Source organism: Carettochelys insculpta, chromosome 6, assembly GCF_033958435.1.
Source record: "Carettochelys insculpta isolate YL-2023 chromosome 6, ASM3395843v1, whole genome shotgun sequence".
Lineage (NCBI taxonomy): Eukaryota > Metazoa > Chordata > Testudines > Carettochelyidae > Carettochelys > Carettochelys insculpta.
In genome coordinates, this window is record NC_134142.1 from 103,525,982 (window position 1) to 103,542,357 (window position 16,376).

Genomic DNA, 16,376 nt, shown 5'->3' on the forward strand with positions numbered 1-16,376 from the left:
TAGTACCTTGGAATAGCATCTCCCTTTGCCGGTCAGACACCACAAGAACTGTATATCCTCCAAACTATGACAGGCCTGAAATGACAGAAGAAAGGTTTTGTCACAGAATCATTGAGAGTTCTCCCTTTCCTAACCCAACTGGTTCTGCTGTTTCTAAAAACTAAAAACAACTTGGATTTTTTAACTTTTTACTCTGATTAACCAGGCTTTGTCCAGGGAACATCTGTGGACAGAAGCATCCCTCTGACAAAATACCGAAGTTTGGTTTGGAAAAGATAATATTTTTTGTGCTTGAAATTCCACAAAGATTTTTTTCTGTGTTTCTGCGCGGAGCTTTTTGAAGCAGTATCTCTCTATATCCTATTCCAGGTTTCTCAACCTCTATTGGCTGCAGTACCTACACAGTTCACCCACAGTGTAATACAAGCCTGGACCAATGTACTTGCACAGATTGTTCTAGGCAGAAGAGTTTCTTTGGTGAACTTATGATTGAACTTCTGGACAGTACCAAGAAGCAGGTCCAGTAGCAAAACCAGAGAGACTTACAGCGAGAGAAAAGGCACTTTGGACAGCAAAAGAAAAGGCTAAATCTGTCTGCACACCGTGGTCACATCTACACTAGCAAGTTCTTTCAGAAAATCAGGCCCTTTTTCAAAAGCACACATGGGGTGTCACACTCAAAGTACGCTCTTTCAATCTGAAATTGAAAGAAAGTAGCTCTTCTTCCAGAAGCCCTCTTCCGCTCCTGGATGAGGAAGAGCACCTCCTTTCGAAAGATTCTTCTGAAAAAAAAGCATGTGTAGATGCTCTGCAGGCTCTTTTTTTTGATAGAGCAGTCCTCATGGCACTGGATTTTTCAATCCTGGCCCGTTCTTTCAAAAGAATGAGGGCTGTATGGGCTCTCTCTATTGATAGAGTGAATCCATCTTTCAACCCGCTCTTTTGTGTGTGGATGAGCTTCTTTTGAGAGAGCGCTGTAGTGTATATGTGGCCCTATGGAATAGGCTTTTCAGCATGGGAGCAGGCTAAGGGAGAAAAGAGTGAGTTCAGCAGAAAGAGTTCTGTGAGCAGGTCATATCAAGAATCACTGCAAGAATATCTGCTCCTGCTGCATCACCCAGACCTTGGGCTAAGTATCCTGTGCAGTATATTGGGATGCATTGCAGAAACAGCTTGTAAATCTCCATGGTCAGTGGCCTATGCAATTGGCCCCATGAGCTGCAGGGCAGGACTACTTTGCCCCATGTCCTTTGGATGCCGGTAGTGCCCTTCTTCTGGTCTCAAGCACAAAGTAAACATAATAAGAAGAGAAAGAGGACTGGAGAACTGGAGACACACAGTACTAAGCAGTTTCTCTCTTATTCATTGTTTTACTGTTTGCTCTTTTTCTTGCCCTATTTTGAGTAAGATGCTATTGGTTACTGGTATTTTATTGTGCTGATGGCAACCGGACTGCTTGGTGGGGGCTGAATATTGTATTTTTATAATACATGTTTGTAAATAAAGTGTTGTATGTCATCAAGCAAGTTTATTATCATGTCATGTCATAGTGTGTATTTAAAACACTAAACACATGATCAGGGGCTATTAGAAATTAGCAAGCAAATGTTATTTCTTTATAAAGTTGGATATATCAGTCTGCACTTCAGTCACTTCCTTATATGAATCCATACTGTGAATCATCCCCTACTCCCCATTTCATAAGTGGTCTTGCCATTCGTAAGTGCAGTGCCTGGCAATCAAACCCCATTCCTTCCCAAACATCGACCCTCATCCCCACAAGCACATTCATCTTTTTCATTGGGATCATAATGTGGGAGCGCAAATCATCGCTTATTTTTGTTGCCTGGGTACATCCATCTCCAGCTTTGGTAGGTACAATGCACTTTCTGGCTTAGTGAACTCATTCAGCAGCTACTTGTTATCATGGATCCATTCAGGGGAAAGTGGCTTATGTCTGTTCTCACAAAGGTTGATGATGAGAAAACAGCCTGGCTGTCACTGGCATTCAAATGCATCTGTAACATCTCTAATAGGATTTCCAGAGCTGTCCTTTTCCATACACACAATATGCCATTGCATAGGGAACCTGAAAATTTGGGGCATTTGCCTGAATATCCATCCACCTGCTGTTTCCTATCCCTCTTCTGTGGCTCTGTGTCCTTCTGAGAGGATCTTGTTAACTTATAAGTGAAAAAGCTTGCCATACCTCTTAGGAGAACACTGAACTTATGGAAGAGCCATTCAAGTGGCAATGAAGCCATTTAACAGGCATTTTCCAACCCCGGGTGTATACTGTCAGTTTCTGAATTTACTGTGTTAGTCTACGGGACCTTAGTTTAAAATTGGTTTTAAAAATATTTCACTAATGTGTTGCTGAAGATTATAAAATCACATCTCTAAAAAATTGTTGTCACTCCCTGCCTCAGCTGCCATCAGGTATAAATGCACCAGTTTAATAATACTACATAGGGCCCCATAAATCTTAAAGATGGCCCTGTGGATTTCAGTCTGTCAAAACAACAAGAAGTCCTGTGGCACCTTATAGACTAACAGGTACTTTAGAGCATAAGCTTTTGTGGGCAAAGGCCTTCTTCCCAGAAGTACAATCAACAACCATTGTACAATTTTGGAGAGTGTAATTAAACTTTTTGCCAGGATCTTTTAAATCAGGTATGATTTTATAAGCCAAGGGTAAAAGGGGTATTCAGGGTCCTCCAGAATAACAGAGCAGGGACAGTAACTGTATATTTGACGATGTTTTTAGTGGGAAATATTTTACCTTGTCAGTGAATGGCAGATTCCTGATTCAGGAAAGAAGTAAAATGCAAAAATCACACCATGGCATCACAATTCTTTCCATTGTAGCCTGCACTGACTGTTATAAATCAGGCTGTGTTGTCTATGACAGTTTGCAGTCCTTTGAGATTTATGTTGCATTTGTTCCATGAGTCCTGTCAATGGCTCCAGCAGAGCTTGGAAGCCCCTTTCTCTCAAAAAGAGCAATTACTTTGTGAGTGTTTTTTATGACCACCACTATGGAATAAACCATGTCTGGCCATCTCAGAAGTCTCCACCACCAATTTACCCCCAGTCAACTTCCCAACGGTGAACTGGTTTGTAACGGACCTCTAGCCATCTGGGGTAGCCAGCTCCCAGATGGTGATAGCAACCCATGATGACTGGCAAGGATGCTGTCGTGCCTGTGATGGGGCAAGCTACTTACAAAGTTCAATGAATGTAGTTTTCTTCATGCAAAAGTTTTGGATCCACTGCTGGTCATCCAAGGTCTTTGTGATGTGATCCCACTAGTCCCCACTCGTGGCTCTGCACCAGAAACCTCAGTTTACATAGGGCACATCAGCTATGCACAAGGCCATGAGCCGCATTACTCAGTTAACTGCCGTGCTATGGTCCTGCTCCCTCATAAGTTCTGTGAATTGTTTTTTGATGGGTCTGAAAACACTGCTGAAATGTGCACCAGGACCTTGTAGAAGCTCTGCCCATTTCCTGACACAGGAGTGACAATGCAGGCAAGAGAAGTTGTTGAAAAGTTGCTTGTTCCATGTTGCTAGCACCAAGAGCTAGGACTATGTAGATTAAAATGATTGCTTATCAAGATGGGAAGGCAGGCTGTTATGTCTTCTAATGTACAGCATGAAAAATAAAGTTTTCCAGCAGTTCATGATGGTTATATGGCTTGACTGGACGCTTTCTCGGAGTCCACTGGAGAGTCTGGGATATGGCTGCTTTGACCGAGGTCTGTATGTTGCAGTGTGGATGACAGAGAACAAGGTTCAAACTCAAATTAGAAAGTTCTTAACATAGTGTTCACAGTCTGTGGAGATTCTCAAGCTCTGTAATTCAGGGTCAGCTGACTTGAGTGCTACTAATTAAGGGTTTACTTTGCAGTATAGACATACCCTAGAAGCCTGTCTTAATTTTGAAAATGGGACTTATGTTCACAAGTCACATGGGTGCTTTAGAACATTTTACCTAGGCAGTATATAAGAAAATGTACTGTAAGGAGCAATTCTGTATATAAAGAAATATCGTCTGGATAATATGAATATTTTACATCTCTAAGTTACTTAACTTTGTGTGAGGAATAATAACTGCAGCAGATGAATTCCAAAGAACAAACATCTTCATTTCATTTTTTAATTATGTGTTGAGGAGAAGGTGAGAAATGAAATAGATCTTTCTCTCTGATAGAATATTTCTATATATGTCTTTCCAAATGTTTAAGATCCATTTGTTTCTAACATAGGATACCATGCTTCCTACTTCTTTGAAAATGCGTAGCTATAAAAATAATTTCATATACTGCCATCAGAAATAATAAATCATAAAACTATCTGCTTTCAATAAGAGGTAACAATAACTATTGTTTAAATTATTCAACAGGGATTAAATAGCAGGAATAGTTTACCAACACCACAACTGAGACGAAGTTCAGGAGCTTCTGGCCTGCCACCTATTGAACAGTCATCTTCTAGGTGGGAACGCAATAATGGCAAGAGATCTCATCAAGAATACAATACTCCAAGGTAAACCTCTTATTGGTACAGTAAATTAAGCTTAGCCATTGTAAAATAACCTACATTAATATATCTAATGTGTGAATTGGCATAGATAAAGGAGTTTATATGCATTGTTGTACCTGAATGAATTCTCGAAGCTTTGCTAAAGGTACTCCAGCATAAACAGCAATGTAATAATATGTTTCAGGTTAATAGTACTTTGTGCTCATATAGACCAGAAGACCCAGACATCAAGCCATTATGGTGAGCAATGAAGTGCCCAGTCGTAGCTGGTATTACAACCCATCAGTATTTGTAGAAAATGAAGAAGAATGTATCTAACAGAAATTAGTTTTGTCACTATACAGTTTCTAAATAGTTACCTGAAATAGGCTTCACAAGCAAAACATAGGTACTGTGTGCCTGGATCCCTGAAGGCTGAGTAGGCTAGCGGTTAGGTTGCTGAGTAGGTAGGTAGAAAAGAGAGGCAGAGCTGGCTCCCTTGTCCTTCTATGTTCCTTGCTGAGGAACTCTGAAGTACTCCCTATTTTAGGCCTTAGTTTGGGGGTATGGCCCCAGAAGTCCAGATTCCCCTTTGTTGTGGTTTCCGAATAGGTTTCCCTACTTTTCCCTGGAGGGGTAGGGGTAGGGGCTTATTTGCTCCTGTAGTTGCTTGGTAGGCTGGCTCTGGTTCACGCCTTCAGACCACTGTGCTCCTGGCTCCATGTTGGTTAGCCCCAAACTGGTCCAAGCTCCTTTTTCTGCTCCCTTAGGCCTAGCATAAGTTTCAGGTAAAGCAGAGCAGGGCTAGCTGGGCCTGCAGGTTTTCTTTAATCCTTGGGAGGCCAGGTCCTCCCTTCTCTACTCCCTTACACACTGCAACACCCAAATTAGTTGGTATGTAATGCTGCTCCATGGGATTTAAGTGTGTGAGTTGGAGAGAGAGGCTTCTTTCATTTAGGATTCACATACATGAACCTCTCATAGACTCAGGCACCTAACTGTGGTCAACTGTCTTTGAAGAAAACCAGAGAAGAAAATCAATGCTTAGCATTGAGATTAGAAAAAATGAATAAATATTCATTGGTCCAACAACAGCCCAATGGTTAGGGCACTTATCTGTAAAACAGGTTACCTAGGTTTTAGTCCTCCTGTACCAATGAATTCTTATTTATTAATAACTGGAATAGCTTCAAAAGGAGGGACTGAGAGATGGGAGACCCCATGCACATCAAGCAAAGGGAGAAAGTGAAGCCAGTTCTCCTTCATCTTGGGTACTAGACACATCTTGGGTAACCACTTGGGCTAAAGGGCATAGGGGGCAATAGTAGCACCAGGTCTCTCTTGATAGGTGCAATAAATAATTCAAGGACTCCAGGTCGGTCTCTGCTGTCTTCTAGTAAAACTTATGACAAATTTGTGAGTGACCCTTTAGTCTCTGGATATTTTTATATTTGTGACTAAAAGAATACACTTCCACTCATGGTGTTCCCAGTGATTTCAGTTCTTCTAGCCATGTTCCAAGAACAGGCTCAACAAGAGAAATAGGAGTATAAAACGCATCTTTTGACTCAACTCTCCTGTGTAGCTGCCAGCTCTTCTAGGCATCCTGGATCATCCAACCAGTCATTTTGACCAGTTGGTTGAGAGCAGTATACCACACCCCACAGTGACAGCTTTCCCAACCACTGTTTTTGCCAACTCTCCCACTTCCTAAGTGTGGACCTGCCTCATCCCATATCAATGGGATTTAAATATGATGGATCTGAGATACACCATATAATTTATGTCTGACCCTCTTGTTCTGATGCCTATTCCTTGTCCCTCTTGAGGATATGCTTTCACAAGAGAATGCTGCTTCATAAGGTCCAGTCTCTCTTTCTAATGGGGGCTCTACGAGAGATTCTCATTTTGTGCAGATAGATTTTATTTGTTACTTCCTAATCCAAAAAGGAAAGGGAATATTAGGCCTTTGATATAGTACTTGAAGAAAATTAAATTCCAGATGATCACACTGTTATCTCTTACCCCTTCCTTAGATCTGAGGAGATGGTATGATGCTTTTGTTTTAAATGCTTATTTTCATGTGGCAATTCACCAGGGCCACCAAAAATTTCTCAGGTTCATGGTTGATAGATTCCACTCCCAATTTGCAATGCTACATTTTGGGCTGTCAGCAGCCTTTTCATTTTCACAAAACGTACAGCCATAATAGTAGCATTCCTGAGAAAGTCAGGAGTCCATGTATTTCCTTACCTGGACAATTGGCTAATGAGAGTCCAGAGCAAGTCCTTTATACTCTCCAGTGTAGTCCCTGTTCAGTCTATTTTCAGCATATTCTGGCTAATCAATAAAGTGAAATCCATCCTCTCCCCTGTTCAAAAAATTGAATTTAATGGAGCCGTCATGGATTCTACAAAAAGAGAGGCCTTCCCGCCACAGTGGGGGGCTCCAAAAAGTTATTTCTTTGTTCTGTATCTAAAGGTGCACCCTCTTGAGTTTTCTCCTCTCTGAAATGGTGGATAGAACCTACAAATGTTTGTGAAGAGTTCCCTTTGCTCCTTCTCCACAGATTCTCATTCTAGTCACTGATGTATAGGAATCTGGGGAGCTCACTTAAGTCACCTTTAGCCTCCCTAGGGTATGAATCTCCATATAAATGCCAGGGAGCTTCAGGCCATCTATCTGGTTTGTATGGTATTCTTTCCATACATCAGGATGTGGCATGTATTGATGCTCATGGACAGCCTTGCAGTTATGTTTTATCTAAACAAGTAAGGAAGGGCCTGGTTGACAAAGTTATTCCAGAAGCAGTCCTCCTGTACTGTTTGCTGCTAGTCAGTCTTGTCAACCTGAAAACAGCTTATCTTTTGGAAGCTCAAAACACTTTGGCAGATTGCCTGAGGAGTTTTTTCACACACCATAAGTGTTCTCTTCAGCCATACCTTTACAGGTCCATTTTCTACTGGTGGGAAACTGCGCAAGTGGGACTGTTTACAACAAGAGAACAAAATATTGTTCTCTTGTTCCAAGCAGGCCAAAGCTTGCTCACAGACATTTTCCTCCTGCCCTGGTGAAGAGGCCTGCAGTATGTATTCTCTACAGTTCTTATACTACTTGCCTGAAGATTTAGCTGACATTGAGCAAGATTTTGCTCACCTTATTCTACCCGCTCCTGCATGACCCCATCTGCATGGGTTTTTAGACCCCACTAGATCTCTGCTTGTTGCTCTAAGAGATATGAATCTTTTCTCCCAGGTCCACCTTCATCCCAAGATTCAGGACCTCCACCTGAAAGTATAGATGGATGCTTTGTGGCTGACAAACTCAGAATGAGTTTGCTCTAAGGGCATATAAGAAGTACCAGTGAAAGCCTCCAACTTGACCTAATTACCATCCTAAATGGAAGAGATTCTCCATGTGGTCTATGCAAAGAAGCATTCCAATGGAGGTGTGCACACACATGCACGCCCAATTGCTGGATGTCTTTTTCATCAGGTTGGTGCGGTGCCCTGCAGAGTGGTGCTGATATAGTGACCAATATAGTCACTGCCCAGCTTGTTCCCTGCTCAGTTCCTTCTTGCCACAGTGACGGTTGTCGGAACTAACTCCCTGTTGCTTGTGCTAAGCAGCTTTTTCTTTGCTGGTAGCTTACTTATCTGAAGATAGTTAATTGTTGTTTATATGTCAATAGTTAGGTAGTTAGTGAGTGTTAAAAGTTCATTGTTGTAGATCATGGTTTCCCAAGCTGGGGGGATGTGAAGAAATTCCGGGAAGAGGCACGAGGCGACCCAGCACACACACACCCACCCCATTCTCGCAACCCCAGGAAAGAGCTGGCCTATGATTCCAGCTCTCAGCCCCTCCCATTTCACATGGGCAGCCCAGTGCAGCCACTGTAAAAAGCAGGCAGGTGGCAAAGGCCCATGTGAAGCTAGCTGCCTCCTGCAAAGGTGAGTGAATGTGGGTTGGGGGGAGGAGGAAGAGGTTAGATGGGGGGCTGGTGGTGCCTGGCTTTGTGGGGGCATGATGACAAAATGTTTGGGAACCACTGTTGTAGATAGTTGTAGGGCCTCAGTTGGGAGGCTGGTTTCCCCCCTCTTGTGGCCCTGGCACCGGGGCATGCCAAAATCTCCAGGGTTTAAGGAGAGTGTGGCAAATGCATTCTGAAGAGTAATTCCCACTCAGCTGTTTAAAATGGTTGGGTGAGAGCTATCTGAGGGATCACTGCTCTATTCGTAGAACTTTGAAGACCCTAAAGACAAGGCACAGTGCCTGCAAGTCCTCCTAATGGAAGCCTCACTTCAACCGACGCAATCACTGTCGGCAGGACTGAGTACAGCATCCTTGGAGTGGAGCACACTGACATCAAGGGCAACACTCGCACCCATAAAGGACAGAGAGGTCTGGCACCAGGGTGATGGGCCAGCACCACACCCCTCCAGGAAAGACAGATCAGTCTCTGGTGCCGCATAAGTGGAAGAATTATGACGGGGCTGGTCCCCTGCGGTGCCCAGAAGGGAATGAGCTGGAGACACTGACAGTTGAGCTGCAGCAGGGGCATCCTTCAGAAGTCCAAGCGTTGATGCTGGCCTGACTATCCAGCCCTTGTTCACCAAAAATGCCTTCCACACCAGAAGCATTCCAGGCTGCACAGAGCCTATTGAGGGTTACGGCGCCCTTCTCACCACTGAGGACTTTCACACCACCAGTGTACATGTGGAGCCAACCTCCGTCACAGGGGAAGCCGGCTATGATGGCACCATCTTCAATGCCCTCTGCTCAGATACTGACTGTGGTGCCGGGATAGGCACTGGACCAGTCAGTGCTGAGGTAGGCACCTGTAGGTCAGACACTTCCCTGGTCTTTGACATCAGGGCTACATCTACACGTGTATGCTACATCGAAATAGCTTATTTTGATGTAGCGACATCGAAATAAGCTATTTCGACAAATAATGTCTACACGTCCTCCGGGGCTGAACGTCGACGTTGGGCAGCACCACATTGAAGTAGGCGCTGCGGGGGAGCGTCTACACGCCAAAGTAGCACACACCGAAATAAGGGTGCCAGGAACAGCTGCAGACAGGGTCACAGGGCGGACTAGCACTTCCGGGGCAACAGCTAGCCACTCCCTTAAAGGGCCCCTCCCAGACACACTCAGCCTGCACAGCACGCGGTTTGCAGAGCCATAGGCACGCACACCTCGGCGATGCCGTTATGGACCCCCAGCAGCAGCAGCAGCCAGAGGTCCACCCAGCTGCCCCTGCAGGAGCAGTGCTTGCCCTGCTCAATGCCATGCAGGAGGCAGCTGATCACATTCTAGCCACAGAAGAGGAGCTGCCCCCAGGGGAGGAGGAAGCAACCCCAGACCCTGCAGCCCCCCGCCCCCCCCCCCCCCGGCCGCACACGCCACCGGCTGTGGAGCTACCCCACGAGCACCGACTGGTGGGAGCGGCTGGTGCTCAGCGAGTGGGACGACGACCGTTGGCTCCAGAACTTTTTCGTATGAGCCAGCAGACATTTCTGGAGCTCTGCCAGTGGCTCACCCCCTCACTGAGGCACCAGGACACCGCCATGCAGCGTGCCCGCAGCGTGGAGAAAGGGGTCGGCATCACTGTCTGGAAGCTGGCCACTATAGACAGCTACCAATCCGTGGGACAGCAGTTTGGCGTCGGCAAGGCCACCGTCGGGGCTGTCCTCATGGAGGTAAGAGGACCCACGGGGAGGGGGAGGCAGCCCTGGGGGTGGAGGGGACCCCGGGGAGGGGAGGGGAGGGGAGCCGTGGGGAGGGGAGTCCTGGGGGGGAGGGCCAGACACACCCTGCACACCCCTCCTCATTGGTGCTCTCCCATGTCCTTCCCCTGCAGGTCGTCTGCACCATCAACGCCCTGCTCCTCCACAGGCTCGTGCAGCTTGGGGACCCGGATGCCGCCATCGCAGGATTTGCCACCCTGGGGTTCCCAGATTGCTTTGGGGCTCTGGATGGGACCCATATCCCCATCCGTGCCCCGGAGCACAGTGGAGGATGCTTCTTGAACAGGAAGGGCTACCATTCAGTGGTCCTCCAGGCCTTGGTGGACAGCCGGGGCCGCTTCCTGGACATATATGTTGGCTGGCCTGGCAGCACCCATGATACCCGGGTATTCCGGAATTCGGGCCTGTGCTGCCGGCTGGAGGCGGGGACCTACATCCCCCAGTGGGAGATCCCTGTGGGGGACACCACGATGCCCCTCTGCGTCATCGTAGACGCGGCGTACCCCCTCTGGCGCTGGCTCATGCACCCTTACACGGGCCATCTGTCAGCCAGCCAGGAGTGCTTCAACATGCGCCTGAACCATGCGCACCAGGTGGTTGAGCGCACATTTGGCCGCCTCAAAGGGCGCTGGAGGTGTCTCCTCACCCGCCTTGATGCGGGCCCCACCAACATCCCCCAGATTGTGGGCGCGTGCAGCGCCCTCCACAACCTGGTGGAGAGCAAGTTGGAGGCATTCTTTCAGGGCTGGGCTGTGGAGGCTGGCAGGGCCGACGTGCAGCCACCCGCTGCCCCCAGTCACCAGGTGGACCCTGAGGGGATCCGGGTCCGGGAGGCCCTGCGGGCCCATTTCGACGTGGCCGCGGGGTGAACACTGGCAGGCCCCCCACTGCACCCCCCCATCCTCCACAACACTCCCTGCCCCTACGCCCACACCACAGAGCACCTAAGAGCACCCCCCTGCACTTTTCTTGCAAATAAAAATAGACCTGTTGTTCGTGAAACCACCAAACATTGAATTATTATTATTATTATATTATTTACAACAAACATAAATATTATATATTTTATAATGATGATAAACAAAATAAAAGGGGAAGACAAGAAAGGGGAGAACTATTTACATGGCAGGGCAGGTATCATAACATCATAACAGGGGTCTAATACAAACTATATACAAAACACAAGTAAAAGGGGATATGTACAAAGGGGGGAGGGCACGTCCTGGGCCCTGCACCCCCTAATGTCCAGCGCTGCGGGTGGGTGGCCGCGACCTGCACCTCAGCCTCAGCCCTGGCCGGGGCTGGCTGGGGGCCGGGCGGACCGGCAGATATGGCCGGCAGGTGTCAGCAGGCCCCAGGTCCCCCTCGGCGGTGGGACAGCGGGTAGAGCAGCGGGTGGAGCGGGCAGGGCGGGCAGAGCGGCGGCCGGCGCGGCATGGGGGGCCAGGTAGTCCGCGATGCGCTCAAATGTGCGCATAAAGGCCCTCCATGCCTCCTGGCACCAGGCCAGCGCCTGCTCCTGCAGTTGGAGCCGCCGCTCCTCTACCCGTAGGCGCTGCTCTGAGACCTCCATCTGCCTCCGGAGGATCGCCAGGAGGTGGGGGTCCGTCACCATGCTGGGTCCGCCGTCGTCCCCACCCTGGGGCTGTTCGGTGCTCTGCTGAGGGGCTGGCCTGGAGTGATGGCCCAGGTGGGCTCTCTGGGACCACTGACACCTCGCCAGCGCTCTCCGGTCCCTCCGATGGTGCAGCTGCAGAACACGGGGGGGAGGAAGAGTGGAGACAGCTGTTAGTGTGGGCCCCAAGCCGTGGCCCTTGTCCCCCCCACCCCTCTGCTGCTGGTTCCCCATCCCCATCAGATGCTGCTGCTGCTGCTGCTGATGATGATGGGTGTCCCACCCCCTCCCCCTGGGGGACCCTAGGTTCTGCTCCCCCCATCCCCAGGGATGGGGAATGGCACTGTCGTGCTTGGGGGGCAGGGGCTGATGCACTCTTCTGAGGGACATGCCACTGCTGTCCTTGGGGCCATGGTCATCTGGGCATGTGGAGGGCCCTGGTCATGTCTGTTGCCCCCACCCCTCAACCCCGGGGGCGTGCACCAGGGGAGGTACATACCTGATGGTCCACTCCCATGGTTGGGGGACACCCGGTGGGCGGACACCCTGCTGGAGCTCCGAGACGGCAGGACGATCCGGAGCCCCCCGTCGCTGGAGGAGGATCCCCCCCCCCTCCTCCTCCTCCGGTGTCCCAGGGGTGGGCTCCTGGGGGGGCCCCTGGGGTGCGGGGCTTGCCTCCGGGGCGGACTTCACCTCCGGGGCCTGCTGGGGCTCGTCGGCCGAGGTGTCGAGAGTGGCCGGAGGGGAGGAGGTATGCTGGGGGCCCAGGATGGCCCTGATCTCCTTGTAAAAGGGGCAAGTGATGGGGGCGGCCCCAGATTGGCTGGCCGCATCCTGGGCCCCTGTGTAACCCTGCTGCAGCTTCTTAACCTAACTCCTGACGTGGTCAGGAGTGCGAGCAGGGTGACCCCGGGCGGCCAGGCCCTTGGCCAGCCAAGCGAATGCATCTGCATTCCGCCTCTTGCTCCCCATTACCTGGAGCACCTCCTCCTCGCTCCAGAGCCCCAGCAGGTCCCGGAGCTCGGCCTCCGTCCAGGAGGGGCCCCTCTGCCTCTTCCCCAGCTGGCTGCCAGCCTGGGAGCCCTGGCTCCCCTTGGGGGGGGTGCCATGGGGGCGCTTGGGGGGGCTGGCTGGCTGCCATCGCTGTGGGTGGTTGTCTCTGGGCTGCTGTGAGACGTGCAGGCTGGCCGCGTGGCTGTGCTGCCGCCTGCATGCGCTCTCAGCTTCCTGCACAGGAAGGTAGGGGGCGGGGACCTTTAAGGGGCTGCTGCACGCGGCGACCATCGAGCTCGGGCTGCAGAGAGCATCTCTCAACCCCTCAGCTGATGGCCGCCATGGTGGACCCCGCTATTTCGATGTTGCGGGACACGCATCGGCTACACGTGCCCTACTTTGATGTTCAACGTCGAAGTAGTGTGCTATTCCCATCTCCTCATGGGGATAGCGACGTCAACGTCTCGCCACCTTACGTCGATGTCAACTTCGAAATAGCGCCCGCCACGCGTAGTTGTAGCAGGCGCTATTTTGAAGTTGGCGTGGCTACTTCAAAGTAGCCAGCATGTGTAGACGCGGCTCAGAGGTCAGGATTGGAGTCAGACTTACTTTTCGGGATCAGAGAGGAGCAGGAGAGGCCTTTCCGCATCCCCTTGGCACCAACACTCTGGGCACAGACACAGCCAGCAGAACTGGCAAGCACCTCCACAGTGGCTCTTTTGGCCTTTGTGAGCATTCCACGAGTCCCATGGACAATTTTTAGACCTAATTCCAAAGTTCAGATGCAGTCTGTGACCCATCATGGACCTGCGAGGCCTGAACAAGTTTGTAAAAAAGATCAGGTTTTGCACGGTCTCCCTGGGGCTCGTCATTCCATTGCTGGATCAAGGGGACTGGTTTGCTGCTCTCGACTTCCAGAATGCGTACTTTCACGTTGCAATCTTAGAGAACGAGGTTTCTGAGGTTTGTGGTGAACGAAGGGCGTTATCAGTTCATAGTCCTTCCATTCAGCCTATCAACGGCCCCAAGAGTTTTCACCAAGTGAGTGGAGGATGTGGCAGCCTTCCTCAACAGTCACAGAGTCCAGTTGTTCCTGAACCTGGATGACTGGTTGGTCAAAGGGAGCTCACAGGCCCAGGTTCAGCAGCACTGAAGGTTTATCTGTCGGCTCTCCACATCAATGTGTGGGATCTCAGGGACATCGGGTTAGCATGAGAGATGTTTCAGGATAATCTGGTGGGGTGCTGTGTGTCAGTGAGTAAGGACAACACAACAGCAATTTATTATGTCAACAGACATAAAGGTGCGTGCTTCTCTCCCCTGTGTCTTGAGGTCCTCAGACTTTGGGAGTTTTGCATTCAACACTAAATTCTCCAGAAGCTCACTACTTGCCAGGGATCCATAACACCATAGCATAACATGAGTGGTCCATTCACCTGGATGTGCTGCAATCGATTTTCTAAATTCGGGGCTATCCCCAGGTGGGCTTTTATGCCATGTACCTCATTGCAAAGTGCAGGACATTTTGTTCTTACTGGAACAGGAGCCAAGGGTCTTGGGTGGACACATTCAGTGTTTCTTCGGCAGGCCCGCTCCTCTGTGTGTTCCCTCCAGTTCCTCTCATCCGCAAGATCCTTCTCAAAATTTGGTCAGATCAGGCCTTGGTGATCCTGGTGGCTCCAGCGTGGGCCAGGCAGCATTGGTACTTGGTCCTCTTAGACTTGTCAGTGAGCAACCCAGTAACACTCCTGTTACACCCCAAACCTGTTGACTCAGGATGAGGGGCAGCTATATAGCACCCCAGCCTTCTGTCCCTTCACCTCACAGTATGGAAGCTTCATGGCTGAGTGCCATGGAACTTCCTGCTCAGAGTCTGTGAAGGTGGTACTTCTGAACAGCAGGAAATGTCCCATGAGGGCCATGTATCTGGTCAGGTGGAAAAAGTTCATGGTGTGGATAACACAAAAAGGTTTATGCCCCTCTGGGCCACAATCCCAGCTGTTTTGGATTACCTGTGTCACCTGAGTCAGGAAGGGCTGGCCCTTTCCTCTATCAAGGTGCGCTTGGTGGCCATTTCTGCCTTTCATTCTGACCTAGGCTTTTCATTGGTGTTCTCAGACCTGGTGGTGAAGAAGTTCATGAAAGGCCTGGAGAGAGGGTTAGGTCACAAGTTTGGGTCCCCTTACCCTTGGGGGACCTTAATCTGGTGTTGTCTAAGATTATGGGGGCCCCCTTTGAACTCCTTGCTTCCTGTTCTCTGTTGTTTTCAAGTTACAAAACTGTCTTCTTGGTGGCCATTACACCGGCAAGAAGGGTGTCTGAGCTCAGAGCTCTCACTGTGGATCCACTCTGCATGGTGTTCCACAAGGACATGATGAGATTGAGACCCCAGCCAGCCTTCCTGCCAAAGGTGGTTTCCTCTTTCCATGTCAGTCTCCAACAATTCTGAGCTAGGCATACTCATATATCTACAGCGGAATGGATATGTACGAAGAACAGTTACATAAAAGGTAGATAACCATTTTTTTCGTCCCTTAGTGATTGGTGTCCATTTTCATTCCACTTCAGATGCATTTGTACTCACTGTATCAGAGTTGAAAATTTTCTCCCAGTGATTCTGTGGTTCTGTGATACTATAGTAACCTTGCAGAAGGGACCTAGACAGCTGGCAGCCCACCACCCCAATGTTCCCCCCTCCATTTATCCACCATTTTCAGTTATCTGACCATCTCTCAGTCTTGATTATGTTGGACAATCAGGGTTTTACTGTATATCAGATATTTGTTTGCAAAAGAAGAGTAGCTGGGTCTATACATGAGCATCCTGTTGAAAGGGCAAAAATTGACAGGGAGAGGTCAAAATCGTGGCTGTTGAAAGGGAGCAACCGGAGACTAAAAGCAGATTGACAGGTTGATCCACCCTTTTGAAGGGCTGCCATGGTCTTTCAAAAGGGAGCATCCACACATCTCCAGGATCTCCTTCAAAAGAAGGGAGGCAGAAAAGGTTGCGGACATGGTCTCCTGGCCTACAAGCCCTTTTGGGGCTGCAGCCAGCTGATCCCTTTATGGGCCCGTCCCTCCACCCCACACGAGCTGAGCGCTGCCCAGCTGTCCCCAGCCAGGCAGAGCCCACTCATGCTCCAGGATGGAGGCACAGCAGCAGCTCCTGTATGAGGACACCCTCGTCCTGGACACCCTGCTGCCAGCTGCACTGTCACTGCAGCTGTCCCCCCATCTACTTGGGTCTCTGAGCAGCCCCTTCCAGGGCCGTGGCCCCCCCCCACCCAGGACACTGCTGTCCACCGGTGCCCTGGCACCTCTGGACCCACCCCAGCACCACTGACTGGTGGGAGCACCTGGTGCTGGAGGAGTGGGATGACACATGGTGGGTGCAGAACTTCAGCATGTCGAGGCAGACCTTCGACAAGATCTCCCACTGGCTTGCCCTTGCATTCCAGCACCAGGACACCTGCAAGCAGTCCGCTCTTAC

At 49.7% G+C, this 16,376-nt stretch overlaps 1 protein-coding gene across 1 annotated transcript in view; it reads left to right on the plus strand.

Annotated features, from left to right (window-relative positions):
- Positions 1 to 16,376, plus strand: part of PDE3B (phosphodiesterase 3B) — a 175,945-nt gene that overhangs the window by 98,571 nt on the left and 60,998 nt on the right. Inside the window, exon 4 of the mRNA XM_074997716.1 lies at positions 4,408 to 4,550. Within this exon, the coding sequence (XP_074853817.1) occupies positions 4,408 to 4,550 (143 nt within the window). The remainder of the gene's footprint in view (positions 1 to 4,407; positions 4,551 to 16,376) is intronic.